Source organism: Oreochromis aureus, linkage group 19 (assembly GCF_013358895.1).
Source record: "Oreochromis aureus strain Israel breed Guangdong linkage group 19, ZZ_aureus, whole genome shotgun sequence".
NCBI lineage: Eukaryota > Metazoa > Chordata > Actinopteri > Cichliformes > Cichlidae > Oreochromis > Oreochromis aureus.
Window position 1 is genome coordinate 24,479,822 of NC_052960.1, and position 13,308 is coordinate 24,493,129.

The 13,308-nt window shown below is 39.7% G+C and overlaps 1 protein-coding gene across 1 annotated transcript; it reads right to left on the minus strand.

Moving 5' to 3' along the window:
- Positions 1-1,852: 1,852 nt before the first annotated feature.
- Positions 1,853-8,896, minus strand: pgrmc2 (progesterone receptor membrane component 2). The gene is made up of 3 exons (XM_031750930.2): positions 8,385-8,896; positions 5,780-5,935; positions 1,853-3,625 (listed from the first exon to the last, which is right to left on the minus strand). Exons 1-3 carry the CDS (start codon positions 8,725-8,727, stop codon positions 3,528-3,530), a joined length of 597 nt encoding a protein of 198 aa, XP_031606790.1. The 5' UTR covers positions 8,728-8,896; the 3' UTR covers positions 1,853-3,527.
- Positions 8,897-13,308: the final 4,412 nt, after the last annotated feature.

Genomic DNA, 13,308 nt, shown 5'->3' on the forward strand with positions numbered 1-13,308 from the left:
ATTAATGTCTATTATTGTTATTACATGTACCTAAAATATTCCAGCGTCTCTGGATATGACAGCGAACCCGGGAGAAGAAATTAGTGAGCAAAATAATATTTACTCATTTTTTGTGGCTATGAAGGACAAGAGGGGGGACAAAGTGTTACATTGTTACAACCAGGCTGTCATAAAAAACAGCACTTGTTCCGATTTCTTGAATTGAACATATGAAAATTCACTAATTGTCGAACTGTCGAAATCTTTGATCTGTAAATTTGCAATTTTGTACATTTATATACAACATTATACAACTTCATACAATATAAACAATTTTAATATTCCATATTCTGCATATATTACCACTGTGACAGTGTTGCAACTACTTGCACTTTAAATTCTGACTACACCCACACATAAGCTACATAAGCACTTGTTTTACTTTATTATTTTCTGTGCTCAGAGTTAAGTCTATTCTTTATTTTAGTTATTTGTTTATTTAATGCGAAGGGAACCTTGGCATGTCTCAGCATGACGTGCAATGTGTCCTTAAAAAAATAATTAAAATAAAGAAGTGGAGGAGAAAAGACGTGGCAGACCTAAAAATGATCTTTAACAAACGGACAGTATCTTAAAGTCTGTAAGAAACTGGAAAAATCATGACACGTGCATCTGGACCATTAGATGATCAATCAGCTGTTTGCTGAAGGTTATCAGAAATAGTCTCTACGGAGGGGTTAATGTCAGGAAGACATATTTAGAGAAAGGAAACAGGAAGAAAAGGCTGAAGTAGAGGAAATTACACAAGAAGTGGAGTAAAAATCAGCAATAACACTCATTCGTGGATTGGCCTCCCCAGAGCCTGGACCTCAACATTATTGAAGCAGTGTGGGATCAGCTTGGTAGAGATCAGAACAATACGCAGAAGAAGAGCTTTGAAAGTCCTTCAAAAAGCCTGGAGAATTATTCCTGACTATTCCCGTTCCTACTTAATGAAATCACAAGAAAGTTTGTCTAAGAGATTGCAGCCTCTGTTGAAGAAAAAAGGTCCTCATACAAAACACTGACTTTCAAAGCTCATTAGAACTGTACAAACTCTGCTTTTCCTCCGATACAGGATGCAAAGGGTGTTTCAAAATTTTTGCTCAGTACTGCAAATGTTTGCATACACAAGACTGTTAATCCAGTATGTTTATATATGAGTAGACTTCCAGAAGGTGCAGCAATAGGAGGCCGAATTTATCAGTCTTTGCAAAGATTTGCATGTTATAAATGTTGGTCCTAATGTACCAGCGAGCTACGGTATCAAAATATTAGTGTTGTTAACCCAAGTCATGTTTCAGTTTCATGCAAACATGTTGCTGCGTGTGGTACTTCTTTTGCATGTTTCACGTTTGAACTACTTCTTTTGTTAGGGACATTTTATGTATGGGTTGTCTTAACCAAGCAAATCAAACCTGTCCTGATGAGGCCGAGTGATTCATTCAAATCCTATTAAATAAAAAATTGCTCATTATTAAAGTCACCCCAAGTATTTCCTACAACATATACATTTTTTAAAATTAGTGCAGTATCGAACAGTAATTTTAATTCTTAGTTAAACACAAAGGTTTTTACTCTTAAACTAGAAGCAGCCTCACATTTTGTCAAACTCTTAGCACATTTTCTTTTCTTCTTAGAAACACATTACATTACAGAACTTTGAATTACTGCATGCGTGTCCCACCCAGCATGACTGTTCCCCCACCATCGCTGTCTGAAGAAAGCAAACAGGGCTGATGGAAAGACACCCAGTGATAAAACACTTAAATTACGAGAAAACTGTGTTCCTGCTAACGATCCAATCACGCATCTCAAATAAATTCCAGACATCTTCAATTATTAACCAAATTGATTTATTATGCATGAACAAATCCCTTCCTGCTTCTGTCACGCAGACACACACACACACACGCCCAACATTTAAATACATGATGTGGTGGGAATTCAGCATAGCTCACTTTGTTGTTGCACATGCTTTAATAAAATGATAGATATATTTACAGGATAAGCAACGGCTCTGAAAAGAATTTTCTGCAATAACAGCTCCCGGTCCCACCCTGCAGCACACTGCAACGCTCCTTGTATTTTATTTTCCCCCCGTTTGGAAATTCACCCACATTTAAAAGAAGTTCAGAACGCAAAGAAGGAAAAACAAAAAATAAAAAAAACAAACAATGGAGGGGGGGTTTGGCCAATACGACATAGCATTATACGTATATGGAGTTCATCAACTACATAAATATGGCAGTAACACTGAGTAATTCATACGGACTATTTACAAAGTTTGTGAAGTGGGGAAATATTACAGTCTGTGCATGGACGACTGATAGAACATATGCCTTCTTAAAAGTCTGGGGGACCGAGTCTAGGAAAAGCCCACACCTCCATCCTTCTGCTTGCCTCCTCTGTTAGACCGGTCAGGACTGACACAACAAACAAAATAAGGCACAATTAATACTTGGACCATTTTCAGGGGAATCTACAGACTTGCAGCTGGCTTGTGAGGCATGTAAACAATTGAGTCGATTGATTAGGACTGCCCTGTCATCTTCCCTTTGTATTCCCGATCACTGATTCAGTCCATCTGATGTGATTCAAAACAAGTTTCATATGGCGAGGACCTCTGACCCCTCCACCCCCTCCCATCCAAAATAAAAAGGAAACAAAAAAGAGAAAAAAAAAGGAGAAAAAACAAAACAAAAATTTGCCCTCCCGCCCTGCCCTCCCTCTATGCTACTCAACAAATACAATCACATGGTGACAAACAAAGAAAACTAGTAGTGCATACACTACAAACAACAGGAAAATGCGACGCCCTGCCAATTGCCTTTGGTTAGGCCACAGCACTGCCCTCTGAACAAAGGGAGACAATGACTTGAACACAAAAAAAAAGAAAAGAAAAGAAAAGAAAAAAAATATATCAAATGATTGATTGATAAGCTGTCCGAAGCTGAAGCAGTTTCAGTTGCAATGTGACTAAACCAAAGATAAAAAGAGAGAAATCCGCTTCCCCATCCCAGTCCACTGATCATCTCAGACCAATGTGTTTCTCTGACTACCTCGGACCAGCCTCCACCCATGCCCTGCGGCGACCATGACGACCACGCTTTCCCCCTCCCCCCGGACAAATGATTAAAATATTTTAGGATTTTTGTTTCAGATACATCTAATGGCACGAGGCCTCTCACCGCCCCCAGACGTGTTTGCTGTCGATAAAAAAAGCTCCTCGAAGGTTTTTGCAGTCAATCGCTTTCTGTTGGTGGTGATCTCTGTGGGATGGAGAGAAGAGGGAGGTCTGGGTGTTTACACTTGAATTCTGCCATTCCAGAGCAGCCATGTCACCGGGCAGAATCAGGAGTGAAGATTTTGGCCAGTGGGGCAGGAGAAGGGAGTGGCAGGTAGGCCAATAGGGCAGGAGGAAATGGAGGAAGTGGTCTAGGGGGGCCTGGGGGGGCCCTGTCACAGCTGTTTGGGGCTCCTGGCTTTGGTCGAAGTGATGGAACCTCTCAGTCGTGTTTCAGGTGGTCCTTGATGTCCTCCTCGTCTGTGTACTCTGACGGCTCGTCCCCCGGCTTCAGCAACCTTCCAACGTAGTCATACTTTTCTGGAAGAAAGTGCAGAAAGGATTTAAAGCTCAAACTAAGGGCTGAGTGATCAATAAAATCACCTGACAGACAGCTAACCTACAAGTAACTGGGCAATAGAAGAATTGTTTGGCTGGGTTTCCAAGTAAAATGTCAGACAGCTGGTGAATCCGGCTTCTCAAATATGACGTCAGGGTACATTCAATTTTCTTACGTGGTCAATAAATTTTGGAGATAAGGGATTGCATGTCTGATAAAGATTTGGCTTTGCTTGGGTTCACTAATTTTCTCTGGATTTATAAATGACTGTAGGGCGGAAACAGAAATCTGGGCCTGCATGTGTGCTGGCTGCCCTAAAAGACAGACACACACAAAGTGACCGTTGACCCCCCGAGGCTGAATCAGCAGACTGGTTTTGGCTGATAAAAACAAGACATCTGACCCATGTGTGAGACAATCAGCAACAGTCCAAAAATCAAAGATGCTCAGTTTTTAGGCTTAGTTTGGGAAGGCTTACGTGTTTGAGGCTGGAACCAAAATTATTACTTTATAATTTGTTTTATGTCAGTAAATTAATCAACTGGTGATTTAAGCTCCCAAACCTCTCTCTCAATACTTAAGTGAATACATTTGCCCTCGATGTCAAGATACAACTTTGGGCTGGAACAGTGCTGAGTGTAAATGACATGCTGTCATCCTCTTGTAAGATTCAATCAACTGCAGTTTGGGATTCACCAACTCAGTCAAAGCTGCTCAGTCCTGCTTTAAAGTCTTATTTAAGCAAGCAGAAGCCCGGCAGTACTTCAGACGAGTTCCAGTCCAAAATTAGGCACTAATACAGTAGATCTGAGGTAAATCACACAAGGAGAGTTTTAAAATGACAGACTGTAACAGGATCCAACACTGTGCTGCATGTACAGCGAGCACAGAATAATCCTTGGATTATGACGTGTCAGAAAATGAAGGCCTTTGTTTCCTTCCAGTTTCAGTGCTTCCTGTTGTTAACTGCTCTGCTGCAGATGTGGTAGCGGGAGATATTTTCAGGGTTTTTTATGTTTTTGTTTTTTTGCATGTCTCTTTCAAGTTCACTCCAAAGTTTTGTTCAACTCCAGACAACCAACAAACATTCAGAGCTGAAAGTGAAACACATCATGGAAGCCATTCATATCTTATTTATCTCTTAAAGAAGACATAAAATAAATCTGGAAATCATTATTACATTTCTTTTGATTTGCATCTATATGACCTAATTAAAAAAGTCATTTCTGTGATTCTTGTCAGCTGTTATTTTGTTCCTAAGTGTGATGATTTTTTTCTTCATCTTCATGGCTTTTTGTTGCTATAGTGTCATTCTTTAAAATGTGAGAAAACAGCAAAAAACTTGTTATAATATCCCAAAACTAAAGAGTGTTTGCTTCATTTGTTAAGTATTGAAGTTCTCCAAAGCACATACTGAAGAAATGGATCAAATCATTGTATCTGAGAAGCTCAGACCAATTTTTGCCTGAAGAGAATAACAATATAATTTTGTAGCTTCAAATCCTTCAACACCTCCCTTTCTTAAAAAATATTTTAATTAACTGCAGGTTTTTAACTATAGACTGCAAATAGTCCATAGTGAAAATAATTGCTGATATAATTTGACAGTGTACTACTTCTGATCTTTATATCACACACAGTAATTAGTCTGTTTCCAGAGTAAATAAGACACTTTATGGCATCACCATAGGTGTATGGCAAAAAGCAAAAGATGCCCGTATGGCAGAAACAGTAGGTCACTTCATTAGCAGATTAATGAGTTATGAAAAGAGCTTTTAGCTACAGCTGCTTCTCCATACTTTCTACAAGAAGGGGGAAACTGAGGCTGCTGACCCATTTGGTCCACTGATGGTTTTTCCACCACTGACTCACCTTTAAAAGCCTAATAAGTCACTAACGAGTATTTAGTGAGGCTCTACTTACATAATGACTGCAAGTAGTGTTTTTTTTCCCCAAAATGACAGGCCTGAGGGTCCAGTCTTTTGGACAGTGAAGTAAACTCGAAATCAATACAAACAGAAGATTAAAACTCAGTCAGTGCTGTCTAGCTATTTGGATCCTCACTTAATATGATGGGTGCTGTTGTGAAATCTGAGCTAAATCAATACGAGTGTATTTTCTCTTCATAAGCGTACCCATAAATTGCATCTCCCACTCTCTAACACTCTCCATCTGTACAGCACTGAGATCTGACAAGTCGTCGTACTCGTCCCTCAGGATGTCTTTCTCCAGGCAGAAGGTGGCCAGGCCTCTCGAAGCATCCCGGCCAGCGAAAATGCCGTAAGGACCATCTGAGAAACAAACAACAGCAAGAATGAGTAAGAGTTAAAGTACTTTCATATCTCCTTTAACTAATCAAATAACCAACAAAGTGTTTGAGCTCCACTGTGTGTGCAGCGCAAAGGCATCACATGGTTTTACCGAGAATAAGGGAAAGTATACAGATAAAGTTGCAGTAAAGCAACAAGTTAACCTTTTATGATTAACTCAGACTTGCATCTTGTGACTATAGCAGCTGCTTCACATTAAAAGTTTTCCAGAACAGTAGATGCGCATGAACGTGTTCATTAAGCTGCCAAATAAATACATTAAAAAAATTGTTTGTTTTTAAAATCATCCACATTGTAGATGCTGAATGAGCACTACTGATGTTTTTATTAGAAGTCTGGAGATAGATTAGTATGATCATATTGTAATCTGAAACTCAGTATCAGCAACCTGAGGAGTGCATTTCCTGAGTTGCACAAGAGTTTAACTGGGGCTGCAACACTGTCAATTAATCAGTTACTCAAGCAGAAATTTAATCATGTCAACGGGCACTTTTCAAGCAGAAATGCCAAACATTCACCCGTTCACACCACTCAAAAGGAATGAGTCCTTACAACTCTTCTTGTTGCATTAAAAAGAAAAATCATATCATGCAAATCTTCAGAGTTGCAATGAATAGGCAGTTGTTAGAAAAAGAACTAATTTTTTGTCCTGTAGAAATGCCACAGAAATGACAGGTTCCTGTTGTCACATATGACAATTTGTTACTCTAAACTCGACCTGCAACAAAACTCACCACATTATTAGCACTGAGGGCTTTAGTCAAACAAACATTGTAATCTAATCAGTTCACATCCAGTATTTGCCTGCCTTTGTTACAGCCCAGTCTTGTAACATCTGCCAGCAAGATTAATTTTTATAAGGACGTGTGTTACACTAAGGGACTTCTGCTTCTGATATCTGAGTTTATTATCGCTCGAAAGGGACCAGTGATATACAGTCTCATAAAACTCCTGAAGTTTTTCTCCACGTTTTGAATCCTTCATCATCTTCCAAGAGGAGAATCATCTGACTTGCATGTGTAAACTCTGCAGGCTCTCTGGTTTTGTTCTAATATAACGGTGCAACCCAACACAGATCAATCCTCACTCTGGCACCGCTTAAGAGTTTATGAAGCAGAGCTCCTAATCAGCTCAAAGATAAGGAGTACTCTTTACCTTTCACAACCAACCACGAGAATTAGAGATAAAACTCCAGCCTGCACTTCACATGAAACGTCAGTGTGCAACATAGACATTTACTAAATCATGCTGGTTTTTTCATGTTGACTTGATATGCAACAAAAAAGAAAAGCTCACTGAACCACATTAGTGCCTGAAAGACTCCAGAGCAACAGCTGTGAGTGACAGCTACAACTGCAGGGATGCAAGTGACTTAATATAATTTCTGATCAAAGGGTGGATCTATTTAATGCCACAACAAATGACAAATGCATCAGATCTGACAAGGAAGGTGGTGATGGAACAGCAGAAAACACCACCATTACCAAGTTGCACATCTTTATTAATTTAACTTAGTATCGATTATGCCTTGTTTTAGTTTTCTATCAACTGTTTCTCCAGCATTAAATCCAGTGTGACTAATATACACTACAGTTTATGTCACGGTCCTGCCAGCTCCACTGAGCCTCTGGTAGTGTGTCATAACTTGGTGAGGTGGACAGATTTAGGGCCTGCTTGGCTCGGTCCTCTCAGTGTGAAGTAGCAGACTGACACATGAGACTGCTGTTTGAATAATTATAGTTTATTGCAGAGTTGACGGCTGACTCAGCCTAGCCAGAGAAAATGCAGAGTAGTAGGTCACATTCGTTTGGTCAAAGTGAAAGACGTGTCACATCTTCTTTTCGTGATTTGCCATTCTCTTCCCTGTAACTCCGTTTAACTTCACACAGTGGCGTCAAAACGTGCTTTTCCCAATCGCAAATAAACATACAGTACGAGTACAGTAGTTCTGAGGTCATTTGAGGTGAAAATATTCATGCAAACTATCCAGAATTGATGCATGGTGAGTCCCATCACTGTAAACAAGCGACGGGTCCAGTCCAGACACTCGCTCAGTGTGCACGTCGACAAGCTAACAGGCTAGCGTTAGCAGGCTAGCTTGCTAAAACGTAATAATCATCTCCCGGGTGCATAACTTTAACCATAAAGTGTTTCAGGTTTGCGGTACATTAATATATATAAGGTTCAAATGTCTGCAACTTTAGTTGCAGTCACAACCCGTGAAGAAAAGTCGTGCTAGCGGCTAGCTAACAGCTAGCACTCCATTCAAAAACATAGACAAAGCCAAAGAGCTAGGCTAACCCCGACGGTTTGCGCCCAAATTTTGGTTCGGGACAACTCACCCCAAGCGGGGACACCTCAGCTAACTCACCCAATCGTAAAGATGGTCGTTTTTCCACTGCTCACTCACCTTTACCGTAAAACTTTTTCCCGCTGGTCACGTCGAAAACTTTCATGTTGACGGCCATCAGGATGCGGGGGTTCTGGATACCGTCGTACTCCCGCAGCTGCTCCAGAGTGAAGTCCCGTCTCCTCATCTTGGGAAGCGCCGAGGCCTCGTCGCCCTGGGCCGCGTACGAGTATAGCCGTTTGCCCCACCGTCGGTAGACCGCCAGACAGACCACCGCTACCAGAACTAAAATACTGATATTCAGCAACATCCCTCCGAGGCCGAGCCCGTCCGACTCCTCCGCTGCCCCCTGCCCGCCGCTTGTGTCAACTGGTCCGCTCGAACTGTCTCCATCGTCCGCCATACTGCACGGTTAGCGCCTACCCGCCCCTGGCCAATGCCGCGTTCACGTCCTGTCGGGAACCACTAGTTGAGCGAGGGTTCAGCGTTGCTGCTGCTGCTGCTGTTACGGCTAGGCAAAAATGAAAGCGACTGCTCCACGGGAGCCCCAAAATCTTCAGTGTCCTTGTGTCAGCGGATTCGCCTTACACTGATAGAAAATATGTTTGAAAACAGTACAAAATTATATTGAGATAAATAGCTTTTGAGACTATATATATATATATATATATATATATATATATATATATATATATATTTTTTTTGTTTTGTTTTGTTTTGTTTTTTTTTGTTTGTTTGTTTGTTTTTAGTTTAAGCCCTTTATGTGATTAGTCTCTGTGCTCCTCTTATCTGCTCCTTCTCTGCAATCGAGATGACTGCCTCTTCCCCAGGCTGGGTCTGCTGTAGGTCTCTTCCCGTTAAAAGACAGTTCTTCCTCCCCACCTTTGCCTGGTTTACGGTTCTCTTCTTTGAAGTGACTGTTGTTGGTAACTGGCTTTCAATACAAGTAAAATCAATTATCTTCTGCTCACAGGGTGAATCTTCTTAAATTTATATATAAAATACTATTCTAGCACTAACATGGTTTTCTATTGTAATACAGTACTGTGCAAAAGTCTTAAGCAGCCCCAATTTCTTTATATTTTCTAGAAAAATAGGAAATGGGTGCAGGGATTTCTTGTAACATCTGCAAACATACACGAAAATATAAATTATAAGGCAACGGCAGAGTTTGTACAATTTTAATGAGCTTGAAAGTTAATATTTGTTATAATCACCTTTATTCTTCAGTATAGTCGGAACTCTCTTAGGCACCCCCAAAAAGGTCATTCTGTTCATCTGGACATAGCGTTTTCACTGGGAGAAACGTCTCGTCACTGATCCAAGTGACTTCTTCAGTCTCAGCTAACTGGAGGTTACCCCAGCCTTATAAACACCTTTGCACAATGACTGAAACCAGCCCACTGAACGAACAATGGGCTGTGAGGTCAATTTTCTTTTAGGCAGCTTTCTTGTCATTTCTTTAAGTCTTCAGAAATAGTTCTCCTGGCTTCTTGAAGAACTTTCAAAGCTCATCTTTAAACGCTGTCTTTCAATACTCTAGAGATCCAGACTGTGGGGAGGCCAATCCATGACTGTTAGCATTCAGGGATCATTGTCATGCTGATAAATGAAGCTGTTGCCAGTCAGATACTTTCCAGGTGGTATTGCATGGTGGATCCAAATCTTATGGTACGTCTGGATTGATGATCTTGTCAGTTGACAAGATTCCCAACTGACTGAGATGCAGCCCAGATCATGACACAACCTCCACCATACTTTACCTGTCTCTTAACCAACTCTATACTACTGGTAAAAATTTGAACTAGCAATTTAAATTTGGATTTATCACTCCATAAGGCCTGTTGCTACTGATTTTCAGTACAGTTCTTGTGTAATTTGGCCTACCTCAGCCTTTTCTCCCCATTTCCCTTCCATAAGAATGGCTTATTGATAGCTACCCTTCCACTGAAAACATTTCTGATTAACTATAGGTGGATCAACTAAAGGTTTAGATGCATCTCTCAGGTCCTGTGCCAGGTCTTTGCTGAGTTTCTTTCCTTTCCTTCGAATACTGTTCATCTACTATAGATAGAGTTTTAGGCCCGCTGCTTCTTCTTTTGTCCTCCACTTGTCTAATCTCCTGAAATATTTTAAGGACACATTGCACACCATGCTGAGATATGCTACATTTTTAGTTGGGAACATATTTATTCCCAGCTAAACAAAAGTGCCAAAAGATACATTTTAAAACTATTTCTTTATTAAGTTGAGTGTTATTGGTAGACAACACTGATTCATTCCTTAAGTGACTTTTATGCTTGAATGATTCATAGGTCAGTCTTGAGAGGCTTAATAACCAATACAAACAAAAACCTTTAAAAATTGCAGGCACAAGAAGTGGACTGAAAATGAGTGAAAAAGCAGTCCATGTCCAAATAAAAACACAAAAAGACCTTCAGAAAGCCTGGAGAACTATTGCTCAAGACCTCTTTAAAAATCACATGAAAGTCCAGCTCATTTGAAGCAAAATATAAACAAATTACGGGTGGCTCAAGACTTTTGCACACTATTGCAAATAGAAAAAAAAATAAAATCCTCCTTCAAGTTATTGTTTATATCATTTATATTTCAAGTAGCTCTTAATCTGCTAGTCACTGATTTGACCTCTGGTATAAACTGTACCTTTTATAATTATGTTGTTGAAATTTTGAGAAAATTAATATATTTAGGACTTTAAATGGACTTTAGAGGGTTTTTTTTTTTTTTTTTACAAAAGCACTCTTAAAGATCCACTTCTTATTGACCAAGAAATTTACGATGGACACCCGGAGGCAGCAAATCACACACCTATCACTCTTTTTAAGTTTAGGGTCAACTTGTTTAGTGGTTTTTGTCCCCCTGCAGGAATCTGTAAACAAATAATTAGAAAAATAAGTTTCCTCTAAACCTCTTCAAATATTTAGTTAAGGATTAGTGAGATTAGTTCTCTGGTAAATTTGCTTTTCCCAAGAAACTGCATGGGAAATGATTTCTGACAATAATTCCTCAATATTGGACTTTTTGACGTTAAGTCACAGGATGTCTTTGGATTCCTTTGGAGCTGCTCTGTTTTTGCTTTTCCCCGAACCCATGCACACACTTTCCAGTATTAATTGCTTCTTTAGGCTGTTAAAAGCTGTGACTGGTGATTTGACAACAAAAACTAACTTATCAGGTTAGGCGACTTGACCCTGAAAAAAAAAAAAGAAAAAAAAAAGGAGAGATAAAGTAGGACAGATCACACAAACACAATTTTGTACAATCAGTATTTTATATTTTTTTGCATTTTACAATTCGTTAACATGCACTGCTTTACCCTAAAAACACACTCAACACCACACTACCAATAAAACAAATCACTTCTCAAAAATCAAATGAATAATAGAATGGCAAAATGATTTTTTATAGTATTTACATTTTTTCCTGTTAAAGTCAGCTCTAAAACACATTTTAAGTTCATTGGTGAAATAAAAGGAAAGTTAATGATTAAAGTGCTCTAGAGCACCAAGCCTCAAACAAAATATAAACTTCAAGCTAAAATATACTGTAATTTTATGATGCTAGCTCACACCCATTATTCCAGCAGAAACTTTTATTTTTTTTTTACATTTTTATTTTATTCAATAGCAAAAAGCAATTAAGAACTGCAATGCTTACCTAAGACTATTCCATCCATCAAATACATGGAAAAATAAAAATAAATTATACTACTTCTGGTTGTAAAATGGGACGTCAAGTGTCCCAGATGAATTTTTGCAGGCTGTAAATTAAACAAAAACTAAAACATTGTAGTTTAGCTGCAATGTCTGTCAGAGAGAATAAACATTGTTATGGAGCAGCAGCTTTGGTGCGAGTCCTTCACTAATTTTAAGTGCCCCTATTATGTTGTTTTTTTTGGTTTGTCCTCTATCCTTTAGTCTGTAATAGTCCTCACTCCTGATGAACTACTTGAAATGCCTCTTTTACAGTCTAGGCTTTTTTCCATGACTTGTAACAATGTCCACCTTGTAGCTGTAGTCAGTCAACCATTTCCCCCCCGTTTCCATTATTCTGACAGTATCTGAACATGTTAGCTTCATGTGTGAAAGAGCACCTTTTCACTTTTCAGTAAAATCTCAGACTAAAATCTTACAGGCGTAACGTGACCACAGTTGAGTAGCGGTCACTTTTAACGGACAGGCATGCACAGGTTATGACTGTGCACGGCGTTAGTGCATCTTTGTGAGTCACTGAGCTCACAGTCAATGCCCTAAATGGCAATAGCATGAACACAACAACATTTTATCTCAGCCACTCTCTTTCTTAATTGCAATAACAATAAACATTTCTCCATGATGAATTTTTGGTATCAGAGCCTGTGTGGGAGGGGTACAGCTCTCTCAGCAGCACCATGCCGCACAAATACAGACTGATCCCAATGAAAGGGAGCTGAACAATCACAAGTATGGTTACACTTTGCTAAACATCTCCCCAGAAAAGCAACAGTTCTTTTTAGCAGGTTTAATGTGGCTCTTTTGTCATTGTTGTGGATGAGTATGAAGGAAGCCAGAAGAAAAGAATTCTAAGGGGACCTGAGTGTGAATGACTAACAAACTGATGAAGCAAGCAATATTACTATGTGCACAGACAGTACAAAAGATGGACATAGCCACTGTGATGTCACCTACAAGTGAGCAAACCCTGGATAATCCTCCTTTCTGAAACGTGGCACGCCGAAAATTTACAACAGTGGTTTACCTCATTTAACTCAGCGGTCCCCAACCCCCGGGCCTCGGCCCGGTACCGGTCCGTGAGTCGTTTGGTACCGGGCCGCGAGAGTTGAGGCTCAGGTGTAAAATGTATGGTTTTCAGGGTTTTTAGCGTTATTTTATTATCGTTTTTATCGTTAACTCGGTTTTCCTGGGTCTTTTCACGTGTGTCATGAATAAATCTTCTTTTTTTGGTACCGGCACTAGTTTTATTT